This window comes from Pristis pectinata, chromosome 7, assembly GCF_009764475.1.
Source record: "Pristis pectinata isolate sPriPec2 chromosome 7, sPriPec2.1.pri, whole genome shotgun sequence".
Taxonomy (NCBI): Eukaryota; Metazoa; Chordata; class Chondrichthyes; order Rhinopristiformes; family Pristidae; genus Pristis; species Pristis pectinata.
In genome coordinates this window covers 70118625-70136890 of record NC_067411.1, presented here as the reverse complement: position 1 = coordinate 70136890, position 18266 = coordinate 70118625, and the positions used below count along the sequence as shown (strand labels likewise).

At 38.5% G+C, this 18266-nt stretch overlaps 1 protein-coding gene across 2 annotated transcripts in view; it reads right to left on the bottom strand.

Moving 5' to 3' along the window:
• The window catches only part of LOC127572269 (guanine nucleotide-binding protein G(I)/G(S)/G(O) subunit gamma-7-like), a 216464-nt gene that overhangs the window by 18961 nt on the left and 179237 nt on the right, over positions 1-18266 (bottom strand). For both annotated transcript variants that reach the window (XM_052019289.1, XM_052019290.1), the window contains one exon: positions 10045-10151. In XM_052019289.1, coding sequence (XP_051875249.1) covers positions 10045-10122 — 78 coding nt within the window. In that variant the 5' untranslated portion in view covers positions 10123-10151. The remainder of the gene's footprint in view (positions 1-10044; positions 10152-18266) is intronic.

Genomic DNA, 18266 nt, shown 5'->3' with positions numbered 1-18266 from the left:
TGGAACCAGATAAAGGAGGGTATTGGGCAGATGGAACCACATGGGGAAGGGGGAGGGGATAGGAAAGGTAACCCCAAGGGAGAAGAAATCCAGATGGGTGACGGGCAGATGAGTGATGGAGGGCAAGGAGTCTTGGTAATGGTTGGGGGCGGGGGGGGGGGGCAGGGGGGATGGAAAAGGTGAACAAAGGGAGAAAAAAACCTGGGCAAATATTGAATTTTCCTGTGTTCCTTTCCCACTCCCAACAGTTGATTCTCTTAATAGCTAAACAAAAATCTACTAAGCAATTGAATATGGCCTTGGTGAGACAGCACCTGGAATATTGTGTCCAGTTTTGATTTCCTTGCCTAAGAAAGGATGCCAAAGAGGGAATTCAGTAAGATTCACTAGACTTATTCCAGAGATGTTGTGTTTGCTACATGAGGAGAGATTGACAAGACTGACTATATTCTTTAGAGTTTAGTAGAACGAGAGGAGATCTAATCAAAATGTACAAAATTCTTGCAGGACTTGATAGGGAGGATGCTTCTCTGACTAAGCAATCTAGCATCGTTGAGAGGCATAGTTCAAAAATAAAGGCTAGTTTAGGACTGAGATGAAAAATATCTTTACAGATGATTCTTTGGAATTCTCTATCCCAGACTGCTTTGGAAGCTCTCTTATTGTGTCCATTTAAAACAGAGATGGATAGATTTCTGGGTATGTGGGGAGTCAAAGGCTATGGGGATAGTGTTGGAAAATGGCACTGAGGTAGAAATCAGCCTTGACCTTGAGGGATAGCAGTGCAGGTTTAAAGGGCTGTATGGGCTATTCCTGCTCCTACTTCCTACATTCTTATCTTTGTAAGAGCTTCCAGTGCTTCTTGGGTCGAGAATTCCAAAGATTCACTGAGCTTTTGGTGAAGAAATTTCTTCTCATCTCTGTCATTCGAAGCTGTGAGCCCTGGTTCTAGACTCTCCTGCATGTGACAGCATCATCCCTGCATCTATTCTGTCAAGCCCCGTAGAATTTTGCCTGTTGCAATGAGATCACTTCTCATTACTCTGAACTCAAGAGACGATAGGTCAGTCTGCTTAATCACTCCTGAAATGACAAACCTGCCACCTCAGAAATCAAGTTGGTTTAGCTTTACTGTCCTTCTTCTATTGCAAATATATCCAGCCAGAGCTAGGGAGATGAGACCTGTACACAGTATTTCAGATGCAGCCTCACGGTGCCCCATATAATTGAAGCAAGACTTCTTTACTCTTGTAGTGACGCACAAAATGCTGGAGGAACTCAGCAGGTCAGGCACACCTATGGAGGAGAATGGACAGTTGACATTTCGAGTCGAGACCCTTCATCTGGACCATTTGCCTTCCTATTTGTTTGCTGGACCTACAATGTAAACTTCCATTGGACACCCAGGACACCCAGGCCTCTCTGATTACTGACACCTTTCAATCTCTCATCATTTAAAAATATTCCACATTTTTCTGCTTTTTCTATCAAGGTGGATGACCTCATACTTTTCCATATTACATTTCGTTTGCCTTGTGTTTGCCCATTCGTTTAACCAGTCCAATCCCCCTCTGAAGCTTCTCTGCACCCTGCTCAAAGCCTGCACGGTCACTCAGATGTAAATTCAGGAAAATTGGATATCCTAAACAGCTGAAGCCTTAGTACTGATCCTTGCAGAACCCCATTAGTCACAATCTGAAAATAACCTACCTTAACAATTTATTCCTACCCTCTATTTTCAGTCTATTTTACAGTTTATTCCTACCCTCTATTTTCTGCTCATTGATCAATCCTCAATCCATGTCATTGTTACCTAAATACTGTGTGCCCTGAAGTCACTGAGACTCAATTTGGCTTAACAATCCCTCGTGTGGCACTTTATGGAAAACCTCGTGGCAGTCCAAATATGTGACATCAACTGGTTTGCCATTATCTATTCTATGAGTAATTTCTTCAAAATACCCTAACATGTCACCACTGGTTTACATAATGCTGTGAAATGTTTGGACATCAAGCATATATTACCTAGGAGCCAATGGTTATAGATTTAGATTCCTATGGTGTGTCTACAATGTGAAGATGGATGTGCATGAGGAATTGGCTGTACAGGTTGCGCATAATCAGCACTAGTTGCACACTTATATTCAAAGAACTAATACTGCATATGCATAACATTAATGCTCATTAAGTATTTTGTGCTCAAGTCTCTGGTAGATTTACACAGAGTGTTGCATCTCCCTTTCCACCCACCCCAATCCCACTAGCATCCGTTAACACAATGGGATTGATAAAGCACAAGAAACATCTCTGCTCTTCTGAATCTAAATAATGGATAAAGAGTAAAGTGCATCACTTCCCCTTATTGCACAAACTTGAATATTCTAAAAATCAAAAGCAATTTGGACACCCCTTTAAAAGGAGATAAGATCTTTTCTGTCTGTTCTGCTCTCTGATGTCTGCAAATAAATCCTCTCAGTCTGTGTAATAATTGTTGGACATTTGTTGATCTTCTATAAATGAAAGGTTAATTTCCTAGACAGTGTTTTCAGTAACGCTGCAGACAAATTAAATGCCTCCCAAAGCAATGTGGTTTTCCTATTTTATTCAAACACTTTAATTTATTAGTTGTAAAAATAATAGAAATAGCAAGAAAGCTGTTTCATTGAAAGCCAGAAGTAGTCAATCAGGTAAAGGACAGTTTGTTCACTTGCCAAGTAGCCTAAGGTTAAGGAATGGAACAAAATAATCAGCAAATGACTTGAAAGAGTTGAAGAAAAATTGTGGGTCAGACACCTTTATTGCCTTCCCTACACAACTGATTCCTACACCAAAGCTAATCAAGAGGTAAATATTTCTACAACTTCCACAACACACTGTTAAAAAAAAGCCTGTCAAATTTCCTCCAAATGACTCACAAAAATATGATGCATATCTTTATCAATGAAAATTTGCTTAACCATAGATATCAGCTGTTGATATCCACATTCAACTGCTCACATACCACTGCAGATGTGTGTGCATGTTCATATCAAAGCCATCTCCTGATTATTTTATGGAATCTTCAGCTAGGTTAACAGAACTCTGAGAAAGTAACCATTTCCTCTCATTCCTAACACATGATAATGAATATCTGATAATTACTGATAAATATCTTCAAAAAGAAAGAAATAGATGTTTTTGAATCTACTGTATATTCAGAGTATAATCTCACAAAAATGATTTTTTTTACACGAGGATGAGACTCAACATGAGACTCGACAGAGGTAATGATAGCTTGTGAACCTGGAATTCCGTTCCTCTCTCCATGGATACTGCCTGGCCTGCTAAACATCTCCAGCATTTGCTGTTTCTATATTGTCACATTAGCTGTGTTGAGAGATTGTGTAGCAAATTTTGGAGAGAGCTTCGTTATAATACAAGTTAACTTTGCTACTCATCCTTCAAACTTTGAGGTGCCAATTGTTAACTGTAGTTTGTGCTTTCCGTGGATGGATCACCACGGGTCTTGCTTATGCTGCAATGCAATGAAATCCAGAGGGGAACCACAATGAAGAACAACATGAGCCTCAGGAACAGCATTAGGCTGCTCCTCACCTGCAGTTGCAAAGAAGAGAGTTAGAGCTTGTTGGGGGAACCAGCCACTTGTCATATACATACAGAGGGGAATTTTCCTTGACACATCTGAAAGTCAGTGTCCAGGGATTCTCAAGTACCTGGAAATAATGGCAGATATTTGCAGGTTAGTGGAACAAGAGCTGTTACATGCCAGACTTTGCAGTCATGCTTTTCTGATAGTTGACAAAGACACCACAACCCTCAACTTCTTTGCTTCAAAATCTTTCCAGGCCTTAAATGAGGATATTTACAGAATCTCAGTCAGTCTCTGACAGATAGGTAATTGTTTCTCAATTACGTCAACTGTTCTAGCATTGAGGACACTGAACGCTTGTAGCCATCAAGGCATTCCCAGATGATTTAGTTCATCAAACTGGAAGGATCCCTGGACAACTCCATGATGCCTTCATCCTCTGTAATTTATTCACAAATCCCAGCAGACTTACAGGTTGGGAGACCAACATTACTTCCTTAAGACAAAATCTGATTTAATTCTTGTGGAATCTAAACAAAGTAAACTGCTAATACAAAATCTCATTGAGTAAGCCATCCACATGCCAAAGATAAACTTTGAATACCTCGTTTCGTGTGGAAATGCCGTCCAAACTCATGAGCATCATCTCCAGAATCATGATGGGTCTGCTGCACTCTGCACAATATTCTGCAGCAGCAAGCGATGAAAGCATGAGAAGATGCATGCAATAGCAGAGCAGTGCACATTCTGGCCTGAGAATTTTTGAATTTCCCCACTGCCAGCCTGCAAAAAAATGCTCATCTGCTATTAAGATGCCAAACCTTCTTTCCTTCCATCCAACCTTTCACCAATATCATTCCAGTAAACATCCATACATATCTTGCATAACCCCACAGCTTGATATCACTCCATGTTTCGGTACTCTAAGGTGTGCATATCCCTGCACAAGTAAGTGGTAGGCCCTATGTATTTGGATGATTGTTGGATTTGATTCTCCATTCAGGTAAGAAAGCTTTCCATGGATGAAAACATCAGCATAAGGATCTGCAACATCATGTCACTCAAGGTCTCCTCCGACCTTCTGTAAGCATGCACAGTACAATTATAATGCTGCTCCAGAACTATCCTGATTAAAGTATAGCCCTCAAGATACAATATCTGCAACCTACAGAGCTAAGGCATTCATGAGCGCTCTGACGGGGTTTCTCCACTGTTGGTCTTCCTCTTCAGGGCATATTCAATTGTGGTGTCATGGAGTCATAACCTACAGCATGAAAACAGGGCCTTTGGACCAAATCACATCCACCAAAGTTTATGGTGGACATGAGTCTTGTGATGGTGCTCTATCAGAGTGAAAGGCCTTCTTTGCATCATTGTTGTTTTGGTTCATGTCTTGCAGAATGGCTGAAAACAGTGGATGACTGAAGACATGAATTAAAACTGTACAAGTAAGAACATTTAAGATTATCAACTTGCACATGTCACTTTTCACTCACTATTAGCTTCATCTGGTAAAGCAAGCATTGAATGCAAAGTACCTGAATGAAACAGAATTCTGTCACCAGGTAGCTGAGAGACCCTCTTCTTCACTATCTCTGATGGCCAAGCGTTTGTCATGTTGATTACTTCCAGGGCTACACAGAATGTTGAAGTGAGTTTTTCAATGGCTGGAGGGTCCCCGATCTAGTACCCTTTTTCTTTTTCCTGCAGATGAACCTTTGAGTGAGAGCATGTAGAGTGTTGAATAGTTTGATGGAGAATACTTCACTAAGACATGACATTCCATTGTGATGAGCTTGAATGGTGTGGCTGTGCAGATGCGGATTAAGAAAGCATATAAATAAAAGAATGTGTGCATCTGCAATGTACGATAGGATATACAGTGATGAGTAGTAGTGGACTTAAGAACACAACTTGAAGTTTTGGAATAATACATATCAAGACAAAACTGAATGTGCCACCTTGCTCATTTCTCTTGATCTGTTAAGGTCATATAACTATTTGTGAGGCTGAATTTAGTTATGGGAACCAAACACTTGATGTCCATTTCTGCAACTACCTCCAACCACACAACTTTGTGATGCTACTGCCTTTCTCCACCACTGCCATAGAATACAATTTCCCTGTGGACTCTTTCAGTACAAAGCATGACATTCAGAAAAGGAGCTACTGAATCATGGGGAAATATGGACATATCTTCAGTTCATTTTTTGACTACATATTGTGCAGTCAACTCTAGAATCCATCAAATGTCATAGTTGAAATGTACCTTTAAATAGCAAGGTTAACATTGAGCTGTGTTTGTCATCATCAAGCCCGCTCAGCTTAATAGGTTGGAAAATTTGGGAATAGTATTTTAATACAATGGCTGCATTACAACAGCTCTGACAAAACACATATGGAGATTTCGTATATAAATCACACATGTGAGATGCTCCAGCAAGATTTGCCCACGGAGAAGGCCTCACTTCATTGAATGTTTTACTCCATGTACAAATGCAGCGAATGCCTACTTAAAGCAATAATTCTAATATGTGTTATTTTACACTGTGAGGAGATTGGAAGATCTCAACAATACTTTTGGTGCAAAAATTGTCAGAGAAACATAGTGTGGTAAAATGATTCAGGATTTAAACAGCTTGAAATAGGAAACTAAAATGCTCAAAGCAATGTGAAATTTACCATGATCTAACTAGTAACATTTTAAGTAGGTATGTCAGTGCAGGAGAAGTATTATCTTCTGTAAAATACTGAAGATGAAAAATGTGCATATAAGATGTAAAAAACAAGCAAGAAGGGTAGCAAGAAGTCTCATGGTGTAGCCTCCTTAATGACACTGACCTCCACTCTGCTCAATGCCTCTGCTGTAACCATAAATATTTTCTCTGTAAAAGCAGAGACAAACAGAAAGGAGATTTAACATTTTATATCTGAGAAAATTCCTCTCCAGGACACTTCAAGATGAAAAAAAAAACAGAAAGTCATGGTAGAACCATAAATAATTACATATTTCTAGTGATTAAGTTTTTTAAAAAAGATTTGACAAATGAATATGAATAAAGACAACTGGATCCATGGTAACATGCATGGTGTATTTTTGGGCTTGTTTCCCTGGTTACCGTGTTATTATATCTCTGTCAGAAACCTTTCCCTGCACACTCATGGGAGTAAAATTAATTTCTGGCATGGACATTAAAATGCACTGTCAAGGTTCACAAATAAACAATAGAAAATTGAATAAGTAGAGAAGGAATGGAGGGTACCTATAACACAGTAAATCAGGAAGGCATTGCCTCCTCCAGGAAAGAAAATGCTCAGGACATTGGTGGGTGGAGGGAAAAATATCACTTGAAAAATTCGTAACAGTCAGCATTTGCAATTCCTTATTACCTATCACAGCCAGTCAAATAAAAATCCTGGTAAAATAAGGTAGTTTGTTTATTTGTATGCCTGGATGTATTGGATTACCTTGGCACTGTACATAGTGGCCAGGGATCCTGTATTGGATCCTATCCGACCTTTTTTCCTTTTAGATTGATAGGTGGTAAATCAGGTGGATTCACTTGTATCGGGTGAGCTCTGCCCAACCCTTTTCCTCGAGTTATGTGTAGGATTCAGGTGATCTGAAACAGCCCTGCCTGATTAAGAAAACTCAGCATATTCCATCTTCCACAACTCTCAGACTTAAGGACGTGGCCTTGCATTCTCGTGTCAAGGACATCCTTTAAGATCTTTGACTGAATAAGTTTTACAAAAAGGCTGTAAAATTAAATCCAAGGAGCACAATATTACCTGATTTATAACTTGTGTTATTTGCAAATACTCAGGTATTCAACATTTACAATTGCTTCTAAAGATGGTGCAGAGTGGTTCAAATTGGTGTTCCAAGCAAAACTCTTCTCTCCTAGGACATAACTGCTTTATCAACAGCTCTGTGCAGTGTCAAGGCTCCTTGAAAGACCATATTATCCCTACCAGCTTGAAGAAATTCCTGACGCAACATGGAAGAAGACCATTCAGGTTTGCATTGAGAACCTTGAGTCTATTCGTTAGGAGCACCCAGATGTCAGTGTTATTGGCAGAAAGAGCTCCCAACACCTGCCAAACCACCCACTCTACCACCCCATCAATCACCTTCTGTCCCACCTGTATCACAGTCTGCAGGTTCCACATCGGCCTCATCTACCACCTCAGAACCCACAGAACTGGAGTGGAAGCAAGGCATAGTGCATGCCATCTGCAGGTGTCATATCATATGTCTACAAACACCATGCAGTTCACTCTTAGTGAACTCTAGTTATTTTTCTGTGTAGAAAACAGCATGCAGGAATCACATATGAACATTTAGATTTGTAGAACGATACATACTGTAATGTTGGTCAAAGTATGGATCTTCATTTGCACCTATAGGTATGATGGGCATATGGATGCAATATTTCAGATTGATACTTTATATCACTTAATTGATTTATAAATGTCCAAATGTATATAAGTCTGTTTGTAGAAATTCCAGCATTTTTGTTGCGTGATCAAAAAGCATGCAGCACAGATGGGAGATTATAGTGAATTCTGATAACTTTGGATGCTGCGCAGGAAAAATGTCAATGACGAGTAATCACAAGGTCACTTCTTGTTAAAGCAAGTGCAACAGTATGATAAAACCTCCGAATGGCAGGATGCAGTTTGCTGCAGCTTTACCACAAATTTTAGATATATCACAACAGTCTTCAAGACAGCATGCCAGATGATATTTTGTGCTCTCTCCACAATAGAGATGGAACTGCCGAGCATTCCACATATTTTGTTTCTGATTTCCACCAACTGCAGTTCTATGCTTTGCATTTACACTTTCTTATAAGATAGAACTCATTTCTTCACCTGAATCTCATACTTTCACATTAAATGCTTTTAATAATTTGTTTGAAGGAATCTAACACTGCAAAACATGAATTGCTAATTTAGTGTCACCCTAATGTGTGCACAGTTAAAACAAAATTCTGGAATAATTAATGAGACCATAGTAACAGAATGTTTCTTTAACTTTACAAACTAGCAGTAAATTATGGCACCTGTTTACTGCAAGTTATTATTTGGAAATCACCTTACCTTGCAGTCTGTTGTCTCTTGTAATTATACTCAAATGTGTTTAATGATGAAGTTGTTCTTACATTTTTTCTTACTAAATTTCTTCAACAAATCTGGATTGTGTGGGTGTAAGAGCAGTAGGCCATGCACCGTGTAGCCTGTTCTGCTATTTTATAAAATCATGGCTGAAATAAACTTGGCCACAACTGCAACTTCCACTTGACATTCATTACCTCCTGATTCCCTTCTAGTTCAAGAATTTGTCTAACTCAGCTTTGAATATACTTAATAATTCAGTATCCACAGCTCTCTGGGGTAGATAAAATCCAAAGACTCACAACCATCTGAGAGAAAAAAATCCTCCTCATGTCCGTCTTAATCTGACCTCTCACCCTGAGATTATGCCCCCAATTTTTACACTTCCCCACCAGATGAAAATATTCTCACTGCACCCTGTCATGCTTTTTCTTATGTGTTTGAATGAAACTACCTCTCATTATTTTAAATATCAAAATGTATTGGTCCATTCTGCACAATCTTTCTACAGAAGACAAACTCTTCACTCCAGGAATCGATTTCCTCCAGTACAGACAAAATGCATCAACAAAATGCATTGAGTTACTCACCTAAACTACTCTGATAAGCCTGTCACCTTTATTTGTGGAGCAAGAAGCATGTGGGAACAGGTGCATGGGAACAATAGTGCCTGGAGGGACCCCTTCAAGTCACACACCTTCCTTACTTGGAAATCTATCACTGTCCCTTCATTGCTTTTGGGTTTAAATCCTGGAACTCTCTGCCTATCAGTACTGTGGGAATACCTTCACCAGATGGATTGCATTGTGGTTCAAGAAGGCAGCTCACCACCACCTTGTCAAGGGTAATTAGAGTGAGCAACAAATGTTGGCTTTGCGAGGAGTGTTTAGATCCTGAAAAATAAAGAAATTTATTGAGCTTTGCTACAGTGCCTCTAAAGCATCCTTACATATGCATACCAAAATTAAGCAGCATGCCAGGTGTTGTCTCACCAAAGCCTTGCACGGCTTCCTTACTCGTGTTCCAATTCTTTTAACAAAGGCCAACATTTAATTCATTAATTACACACTGTATCTTCGTGCTATTTTATCTTTCTTGTCCAAGAACACTCAGATCTCTCTGAACACCAACATTTAGTAGTCTTACATCCTGATCCATTTTCTGCAGATCACCAAACAGCTGTCTATAGGACACTATCATAGAGAGTCCTTAGAGAATGTCTTTCCCTCAAAGTTTAGAAGTATATATGCCTTTTGGGTTGAGAGAAAATAATTTTCTTGTGTGGAAAAGCAAAAATGTGACAACTAGAGTAAAAGGTACTTTCATAATCTCACCTTGATTCTTTCAATACCAGCTTCAATCCTCAACTGTTCCACCATTTTCCTTGCCTGAGCTATGTTGTTCGTTGACATTGTTACTGTTTATTCAGCAAGCCAATTTTCTGGATAAAGAAAAACAAATAATATCATAAAAATGTAAAGAATGTGATAAACAAAAATATGATATCATCAAATATTATAGAAGATTTTTTACAGGTAGCCAGAAAATAAATAGCTATAGAAAATAATAGTAATATAAATCCTTTATAGGCTATAGAGTTGAAAAACTTCCAGGGTGCCACCACTGGTAACCATAATCCAGTGATTTTGCTTTGTTGGAAAAAGGATGCATGAAGATGTCAGATGAAAACAGGTTTAGCTCAACTGTAAATACTCCTCCTGTATTCATACTTCACTTGACTGATAAATACAAAATGATTACTTGGACAAGGTAACACATGTGGAATTTTCATCTTTAGAAGATGGGAGAAAATTAGAGATAAACATCATTCAGAAATATTTTGTTTTTGAGGTTCTGAAAGAGTAAGCTTTCCGAACTGAACTTATTAATGCTGCAGAAGACAGTCCCTCTCTTAGTCATAACACAACTGAAACTTTGCTTCAAGAAGGAGGGAATGGAACAATTTCATTAGTTTGTATTAAAGTACAGGCTGGACTTTGTGTTATTCTTTGCTGTGATCAAGTAGCATTGTTTAAAAATCCTTTGCAAACAAAGAACTAACTTAAAAATCTTCACAATCTCTCAGAACAGTACCTGAAAAACTTCTGTGCAATATTTAATATGTAATTTTCATCAAAATATTTCGGGAAGGTAATTATGATGTGAGAAGGGAACCAAAAAAAAATCACTTGGGGAAAATGTAGCATTAAAAGTTTCAGAGGAAGTACATACAAAATTAATGCCAAGTGCAACTGAATTAGGAATCATAAACAGCCATAATCTGCTGGAATGAGAATCAACAATAGGTCATAATGGTCAGAGTGCATTGGACCCATTTCTTACTTACAATTTTATCTGATTGAATCAATGACTTTTCGTTGTAACAGATTCACTGCATGATTTGTATTTGTTGTATAAAATAACAAACGTAACAGCTTGGGATGAGATCCAGTTTTACTAAGTAGATTAAATTAGAATGAAATTAAATACTTTTAGATATAACTAAAATACTGCTGTGGGTGCAAGAAATTAATTGATTTACAAACATGCCTTAATCTGAACACAGACTGCCAATTTATGGTTAGTGGCAAAAAAGTGCTGTCCCCATTCTGATGTGATTTAGTCTGACATCATCTGTAGACTGTCCAGGAATAGTGAAGTCATGAAGCATAGTAAGCAGCCAATCAGATTTTAGAATTATCACAATGGGCAAAACAGAAAGCAAAATGATTGTAAATAGCTTTTAGTTCATATTGTATAAAGTAAATAAAGTTTGGGGCAAACATGTAGGATCAGGATAGAAACCGAAACATCAGAAACAAACCTATGACAGATATGCATTTGAAACATAACCTTTCTTTCTAGCTAAAGACTAGATAAAGTTAATGTGGGTCTCTAACAATCTGAAATAGGCAAAATTATATTGGGGTGTAAGAAAATGGCATAGATATTAAACAAATATTTGTATCTAACTTCATGAAAAAAGGCACAAGGGTGCTCCTGGGAATAGTGGAGAGCAATAGATCTAGAGTGAATGAGGAGCTCAAAAGAATTAGCATCAATAAACACCTCGAATTGAAAAAAATTAATGGGACCGAAAGGTGATAAATCCCCAGGACCTGATGATCTGCATCCCAGGGAGTTGAAGGTCAGAAGATAGTGAATGGATTGGTCATCAACTTCCAAAATTCTTTCAATTCTAGAATAAAACCATAGAACCAAAATTTCCAGGGATTTGAAAATAGGAAGTGTAAACTCCCTATTTAAGAAAGGAGGCAGAAAGATAAAAGGGAACTATGGATTAGTTAGTCTGACATCAATAACAGGGAAAATATTGGAGTCTATTATGAAGGACATGGTTGTTGGGAATTGGGTTTGGCAGAGTGACCTGGATTTATGAAAGGGAAATAATATTTGACAAATTTGTTATTAGAGATTTTTGAGATGATCACTATCAGAATAGATAACAGTAAACTTTGATAAGGTGCCATTAGATATTATTAAACAAAACTGGAGTGTATGGTACTGTGGGTAATATACTATCATTGATTGAGGATTGGGTAATTGAAGGAAAACTGAGATCAGGAATAAAAGGGTCATTTTCGGGTTTGGAGGCTGTGACTACGTAGCTGCCGCAGGGATTGGTGTTCACAACCTATATCAATGATTTGGTTGAGAGTATCAAGTGTAATATATCCAAGTTTGCTGACGATACATAGCTGAGTGGAAATGTGGGCTATAAGACTTCAAAAGGATATGGACAGGCTATGTGAAAGGGCAAATACAAGGCAGATGAAATATGATGTGGAAATAAGTAAGGTCCTCCACATTTGTAAATGAAGGAATTGCAGAGTAATTTTTAAATGATGAGCTATTCAAAGGTGTTGGTATTCAGTAGAACCTAGGTGTCCTTGCATACAAATCACTGAGCAAGCAGTTATGAAGGCAAGTGATAATCTTAGCCTTTATTGCAAGATGATTTGAATACAAGATTGGAAGTGCCTTCCTCTAATTATACAGGGCCCTGATAAAGCTGTACCTGGATTACATGAACAAATCTGGTCTTCCTACCTAAGGAAGGATATATTTCTGATAGAGGTTCACTAGATTGAATCCTGGGATAGGAGATTTGTTATATGAGGAGAGGTTAAGTAGATGGAACAAGACACCCTTGACTTTAAAATGAGAGGTGATCTCATTGAAACATGCAAAATCCATGATATTATACAATAAATCAGGCACGAGGGGGCTAAATGGTCAATTATTACTCCTATTTTTTTCTTCTTAAGCAAAATTAACAAGAACTGGAAAAGCTGAAAGTAGATGGGAAGCAACTAAAATTATCTTTCATCTTTGTTGCTTGGCAGATTTATCCACCAGGCATAAATCTATTCAAGTGGAAGTGTGAACAGATAAAGAGAATGGAAGGGTGAGAAAACCCTACCATTCTCTAAACAGAGTGGGGATGAATGAGAAACAATATTCTGCAGAAAAAAAAAACAAACTGAGTTTTTGAATGTGATCTCAAAGCATTAATAAAAACTCAAAATCCAATCTAGAAAGAAGGAATTGAATGAATTCATTTGCTGTGGAACAGTAGTCTTGGCTGTTCATCAGCTAGTCACAATTCAAGAGAATTGCATGCATGCAGTGGAGATTAAGATCTGGTTGTAAAGGAAGTGAGGGAACCACCTGAAGAATCCCCATGGTAGTCTTGCATGCAGGTAGACTCTTTCAGCAGTGAAGGGGTTTAATTATCACTCTGATAACCTGACAGGTTGGATTGAAAGCCTGTTGTAGAACTTGCCTGATATTTTGTTCAATTATGTGATTAAATGATGAGTCATATGAGTAATATACAGAAATCCTTGAATCATCCACCTCTCTACAAACTAAATAATAATGATTACTGTCAAGAAATGTTAATAAACAAAACCTTAAAACTGTACCTATATAGAAACACTGATTGACATTTTATGCTGCCAAATCTCTCATATGTCGTAAAATTAATTCTTAATTTGCGTATGTGAAGCTCTTTGTGTTTGAAGGTGTGATAGTGTGAGTCATATAGAAAATGCCATTGCTGACTGTACTAATCTTTCCTGGCACTGTAAAAAAGGAGTTTCTGTATCACCCTCTTTTGAAGAAATATTTCTGCAGTAGTTTCTGGGGGGGGTTAAATACAGCACAATTTATTTTATAACACTTCTCTGCTTCACAGCAATATATGGTTCCACAATGAATATGAATAAATAAAAAGTCACTAAAATCATCAATTTTATATTAATTATGCATCACAGACTGTAACTGTCTTCATATTGCAGCACTGTTGACAATTTTGGCCTGCAAATGGCTGATAAGTAGTTAAATTAATGAAGCAGTTACAGGGGACAGGAATCAGGCACACGGCTGCCAACTCTTGAAGCTTTGTAGGAATGGTGCAGCAGGCCTGAAACCATACTGTAAAGAGTTAATAAAGGGAATGTTATAGATGTTGCTCATACAGATTTTAAAAAAGCATTTGGCAAAATATCACATAAATCATTAGTTTACTGAATTGAAACTTATGGAAAAGGAGGGTTAGGGTCAGCTTGAACAAAAAAAGTTGCTTTATGTGGTAAATGGCAATTTTGCAGAGGAGGATGTGGGAGATAGTAGTGTTTCTGAAGGGTCAATCCAAGTAGCAATGCTTTTTTTGACATAAATAGAAATGATTTGGATATTGGAATAAAGATTTACTAATGACACCGAATGTGGAGGTGTGAGAAACAGTCTGGATGATGACAATTGACTACGACAGGACACAGAATGGGCAGTCAGTTACAGTAGATGGAATTTAAAATGGAGAAGTGTTGGTGATGCACTTTGGTAGAAGTAATGGGAAGAGGCAATATAGACTGAATGGCACAGCTATAATGACTGTGCAGGAACAGAGGGAACTTGGAGGTTCAAGTGCATAGATCCTTGAAGGGTGCAGGGCATACTGAGAAAGTAGTTAGCAAAGCATATGAGATCTTGGGCTCCACAGATACAGGTATTGAGTGCAAAAGCAGAGAAATTATGCTGAACATTAGAATCATGGAAAATTTATGACACAGGAAGTCATTGTGTTCACGGCAAATGGAAAAGAGCTAATCAGCCTTATCCCATCTTCCAGCAGCAGATCTGTAATCCTGCAGTTCATGGCTCTTCAATTATACATCCAGGTGTGATTTGTGTTTCTGTCTTTATCATCCTTGCAGACAGTGAGTTCCAGACCATTACCACACTCTGTGTAAGAAGAATTTTCCTCATTTCCCCTCTAATCCTTATATCAATTACTTGAAATCTATACCTCTTGTTTTCTTATTTACTCTATCTAGACCCCTCATGATGTTATACATCTTAGTTAGGTCTTCTCTCAGTCTTCTCTGTTCCAAAGAAAACAATCCCAGTTTATCCAATCTTTCTTCATAATTACAATTTTCCAGTCCCAGCAACATATTTGCAAATCTTATTTGAATCCTCTCCAGTGCAATCACATTGCTCCTGTAACGTCAGGATCATAAATATATGCAACAGTCAACATTTATAAAGCTCTGGTTATGCCATAACTAGAGTACAGCGTCCAGTTCCGGAAACCACTGTCAAGAAGAGTATGAAGGTACTTGAGAGGTTACAGAGAAGATAAACAGGAATGATTTTGGGGATGAGGGATCTTAGCTACAAGGTCATGGGATATGGGAGATGTGAAAATACTTTTTAAATGTAATAAGTAGCAAAGATCAGGAACTCACTGCCTGTGAAAGTGGGGATGATCAATGATTTCTGAAGGAAAGTGGATAGGCACGAGGGAAATAAACTTGTAGATTGACGGGGAATGAGATGGGACTGACGTGACTGACGTATGGAGGGCTGGTATGGACTGAGTAGGCCACAAGTAGAGTACTGCATCCAGTTCAGGACAACAGATGTAGAAGGATGTGAAGTAATGTCTCTGATTTTTTTAAGCTTTTGTGGAACCGATATACAGTTTCTAAGATTCTCTGTAGCCTTGCTAGGATCTGACCAAAGCTCAATATAGAAAAGCAATATTTCCTCACTTTTGAATTCAACACCCTTGAGAAAATAAAAGTCATTTGCCTTTCTGATTTATATTTCTCCAATATTTTTTTAAAGATTTGTGCCTGTGGATACTATAATCATTAAGAGCTACCAATTGCTCACTATTCTGAAAATATTCCAATCTGTCATTTTTGGATCTAAGGTGAATGATCTCACAGGACTCACAACAAACTCCACACCACAGTGTCCTGGCTACGGTTGAGAGGAAGTAGTTTAAAAATCAACATATGCACCTGAAGTGAAGGCAGATCAAAGAGCAATAAAGAAAGGCTGCAAAAAAGGAGGGCAAATATATCTTTTTATTTTAACTAATTACCCAAGAAGGTGAGTATACACTTCTCACTTCTGCAATGAGACACTGAATTGAATTATCACTCATAACACCCTGTAGGTTTTAGCAAATGGAAAACAATAAGCAGCCAATAAAGATGTAGTAACTGTTATAACTCTTTTGCAAACCACTTACAAAAATTGCTAAGATCAGAAAATATAGGAAGCACTCAACTGGCCAGAAGGCATCTCACCAGAGAGAAACATGGCAAGTAATGTTTTCAGGTCAGTGAACTTTTATCAGGATCTCTTGACAAAACACTGTGAGCCACGGGTTTTTATTTCACTACACATTTGAGCATATCATCTAGACTGGTACCTCAGTATGTGCAATGTTATGGAAGGGACTGCTGAATTGCCAGTGGTGCATTTTTCTCTGGTCAATATTGGTCCATCAACTATACCTTCACCAAAAATAAACTGATGTCCATAAGTTATTTGGGGGAGTTTGCTGTGTCCAAAAATCGAAGTTTAGCGTCCCTCTACAGCAACAGAGACAGTAATTTAAAGAACAAAAACGTCATTTTTTTAAAAGAAGTACTTTGGGGAATCCTGAAATGAGATGAGATGAAACATGAATATAAATTCCTTCTTTCTTGAACTGCTCTTTATTTGGCACTTTGGTGGTACATGAAAATAGGTCATTCTTCACTTTCTCATCCTGTGGAATTAGGAACTTGCCATGAGGGCTAGCAATGGAGGAAACCCATGTTTTCTGTGGCTAAGTGTTACAATTTCTCTCTATATATAAGTAATTATACCAGGTACTTGAGTACTTTCCCTCCACCATGTCAGCTTCTTCCTGCCCACGTGGGGAACTCCCAAGACAATTTTGCTGTGTACTGTTCCAGTTCAGTTCAAGACATTATGAGAATGAGATATTTCTACACACTTTCATGAAATTTTTGACTATATGTCTGTCACACCTTTGGCAGAATAATTCAAAAATGAATCACACAGTGAAGATATGATAAAGTTGCGGAAGAACTGCTTGGATTGGTTTCTCTGGAGTATCAGAGGCTAAGGGGTGATCTGATAGAAGTGTTAAAAAATTATGAGGTATTGATAGAGTAGACAGAGTCTTTTTCCCCAGGGTGGAAATGTCAAATACCAGAGGACACAGGTTTAGGGTCAGGGGAGGAAAGTTTAAAGGAGATTCATGAGGCAAGTTTTTTAACACAAAGAGTGGTAAGTGCCTGGAATGCCCTGCCAGGAGAAGTGGTGGAAGCAGATACAATAGCAACGTTTAAGAGGCACTTAGACAGGTAGGAGATGGAGGGATATAGACCACGTGCAGGCAGATGGGATTAATTTGGATTGGCATCATAGTCGGCACAGACTTCATGGGCCAAAGTGCCTGTTCCTGTGCTGTACTGTTCTATGTTTTATTTAGAAATGAACATAGAACATTACAGCACAGTACAGGCCCTTCGGCCCACGATGTTGTGCCAACATTTTATCCTGGTCTGAGATCTATCTAACCATTCCCTCTCACATAGACCTCCATTTTTCTATCATTCATGTGCCTGTTTAAGAGTCTCTTAAATGTCCCTAATGTATCTGCCTCCACCACCTCTGCCAGCAGTGCGTTCCACGTACCCACCACTCTCTGTGTAAAAAACTTGCCTCTGACATCCCCCCCGTACCTTCCTCCAATCACCTTAAAATTACGCCCCCTCATGTGAGCCATTTTCATCCTGGGAAAAGTCTCTGACTGTCCACTCGATCTATGCCTCTTATCATCTTGTACACCTCTACCAAGTCACCTCTCATCCTCCTTCGCTCCAAAGAGGAAAGCCCTAGCTCACTCAACCTATCCTCATAAGACATATTTCTGAACATAATCACATTTTAAGAGACAGTCTTGCTCATTGAAGACGTCACTGATTGTATGGTTATGGATACTTTGCATTTGGGTAGCCATGGCTTACTTAGCAGAAGGCTGCCTCTGAGTCAGAAGGTTCTGAGCGCAAATCTCACTCCAGAAACTCAAATACAAGAATTTAGGTTAGCCCCCTGTGTTGTACTGACAGAATGCTACATTGTCACAGGTACTGTTTCTCAGATGCAATTATCAAATCAAGGTTCTCTCAGAGCAGTGTAGGAGACGCAGTGGGGCTAT